Here is a 1781-nt window from a genome sequence, read left to right on the forward strand (position 1 = left end):
CATCACCACCGGTGGAGGACAGCCCAGGGAAACTACACTAGCTTTTTCCACGGTACAATACATTTCCAGTGTTTTACACTTTCACTCTTGATTTCTCAGCGTTGTAGAAATGGCGTCTGCCAGCATCCCCGTCTCCGAGGACCACTTCCTGTGCTCCATCTGCGTGGACGTGTTCGTGGAGCCGGTCGCCACCCCGTGCGGTCACAGCTACTGCAAGGCCTGCATCATGCGCTACTGGGACACCAAGGACGACTGTCAGTGTCCCATGTGCGCCAAGACCTTCGACAAGAGACCGGACCTCTCCGTCAACACGTTTATTTCCGGGATGGTCGACCAGTTCCGGAGTTCCAGGTCGAAGGAAGAATACGAGGCGAAGACCGAGGCCGAGGTTCAGCAGATGATCCGGGAGAGACGAGCGAAGATCCGGGAGGTCAGGCGCTCGGTGGAGCTCAGCAGGAAAAACGCGGCGTCGGTCATAGCCGCCAGCGTGAAGGTCTTCACTGCTCTGGCGAGCCGCATCGAGAGGAGTCAGGCTGAGCTCATGTATGTGATTGAAGACAAGCAGAGAACGACAGAGGGACAGGCTGAAGGCTTCATCGAAGATCTGCAACAGGAGATCACTCAGTTGGAGAAGAGAAGCTCTGAGCTGAAGCAGCTCTCCCACACTGAAGACCACCACCTCCACCTCCTCCAGAACTTCACATCCATCACCACCGGGTGGAGACCCACCAAGGACTGGACAAAGGTCAATGTCCATCAGTCCGCGCTTGCGGGGACACTGAGGACGGCTGTGTCTCAGCTGGAGAAGACACTCGGTCAGGATATGAAGGAGATGTGTTCCGTTGAGCTGATGGGTGACGTCCAGCAACACGAGGTGGACGTGACTCTGGACCCTGATACGGCACACAGTGCACTCATCCTGTCCGAGGATGGAAAACAAGTGAGGTGTTTGAGCCGAAGGCAGAATCTCCCCGACAACTCGGAGAGGTTCTCCCCATGTGCCAACGTGTTAGGAAGACAAAGCTTCTCCTCGGGAAGGTTTTACTACGAGGTTCAAGTTACGGGGAAGACCGAGTGGAGACTAGGAGTGGCCAGAGAGTCCATCAACAGGAAAGGTCTGAACCTACTGAGTCCCCCCGGTGGTTACTGGATTATAATGTTGAGGTATGGAGAGCAGTACAAGGCTGCTGCCAACCCTCCTGTCGTCCTCCCTGTGAGGGAGTTGGTCCAGACAGTGGGAGTGTTTGTGGACTATGAGGAGGGTCTGGTCTCCTTCTACGACGTTGAGGCCAGAGACCACATCTACTCTTTCACTGGCTGCTCCTTCACCGAGAAACTATATCCTTTCTTCAGTCCGGGTCTTCATCATGGTTGTAGAAACTCTGCTCCTCTGATCATCTGCCCTGTTGACATGGATGCTGAGCTCGGCGAGAGATCTACAAAAAGAAGAAGATTGGCCATAGAGTTGGCCTGAGAGGTCGGGGGTTTGATCTCCAGGTCGGGGGTTCGATCCACGGCCGAGTCATACCAAAGACTGTAAAAAAATGGGACCCAATGCATCCCTGCTTGGCACTCAGCATCAATGGGTTGGATTGGGGGGTCAAATCAACTAATCAAATGATTCCCGAGCGCTCCTTGGCTGCGTCTCACCGCTCCAAGAGATGGGTCAAATGCGGAGAACAAATATCACTGCGGTAACATGTCATAAATTGTACGACTTTGACTGTGATGACATCTCCAGTAAATTATTTAAACAAAAACCCTGTTAATATTTCACACGT

At 53.3% G+C, this 1781-nt stretch overlaps 1 protein-coding gene across 1 annotated transcript; it reads left to right on the forward strand.

The window, feature by feature from the left end:
• Positions 1–109: 109 nt before the first annotated feature.
• LOC306918751 (E3 ubiquitin-protein ligase TRIM21-like) lies at positions 110–1474 on the forward strand (the record flags this gene model as incomplete). Its single annotated transcript, XM_079531618.1, has 2 exons — positions 110–547; positions 695–1474. 2 exons carry the CDS (start codon positions 110–112, stop codon positions 1472–1474), a joined length of 1218 nt encoding a protein of 405 aa, XP_079387744.1.
• Between the last annotated feature and the right edge of the window lie 307 nt (positions 1475–1781).

The sequence above is a fragment of the Electrona antarctica genome (genome assembly GCF_951216825.1).
Source record: "Electrona antarctica genome assembly, contig: scaffold_1149, whole genome shotgun sequence".
NCBI classification, from domain to species: domain Eukaryota; kingdom Metazoa; phylum Chordata; class Actinopteri; order Myctophiformes; family Myctophidae; genus Electrona; species Electrona antarctica.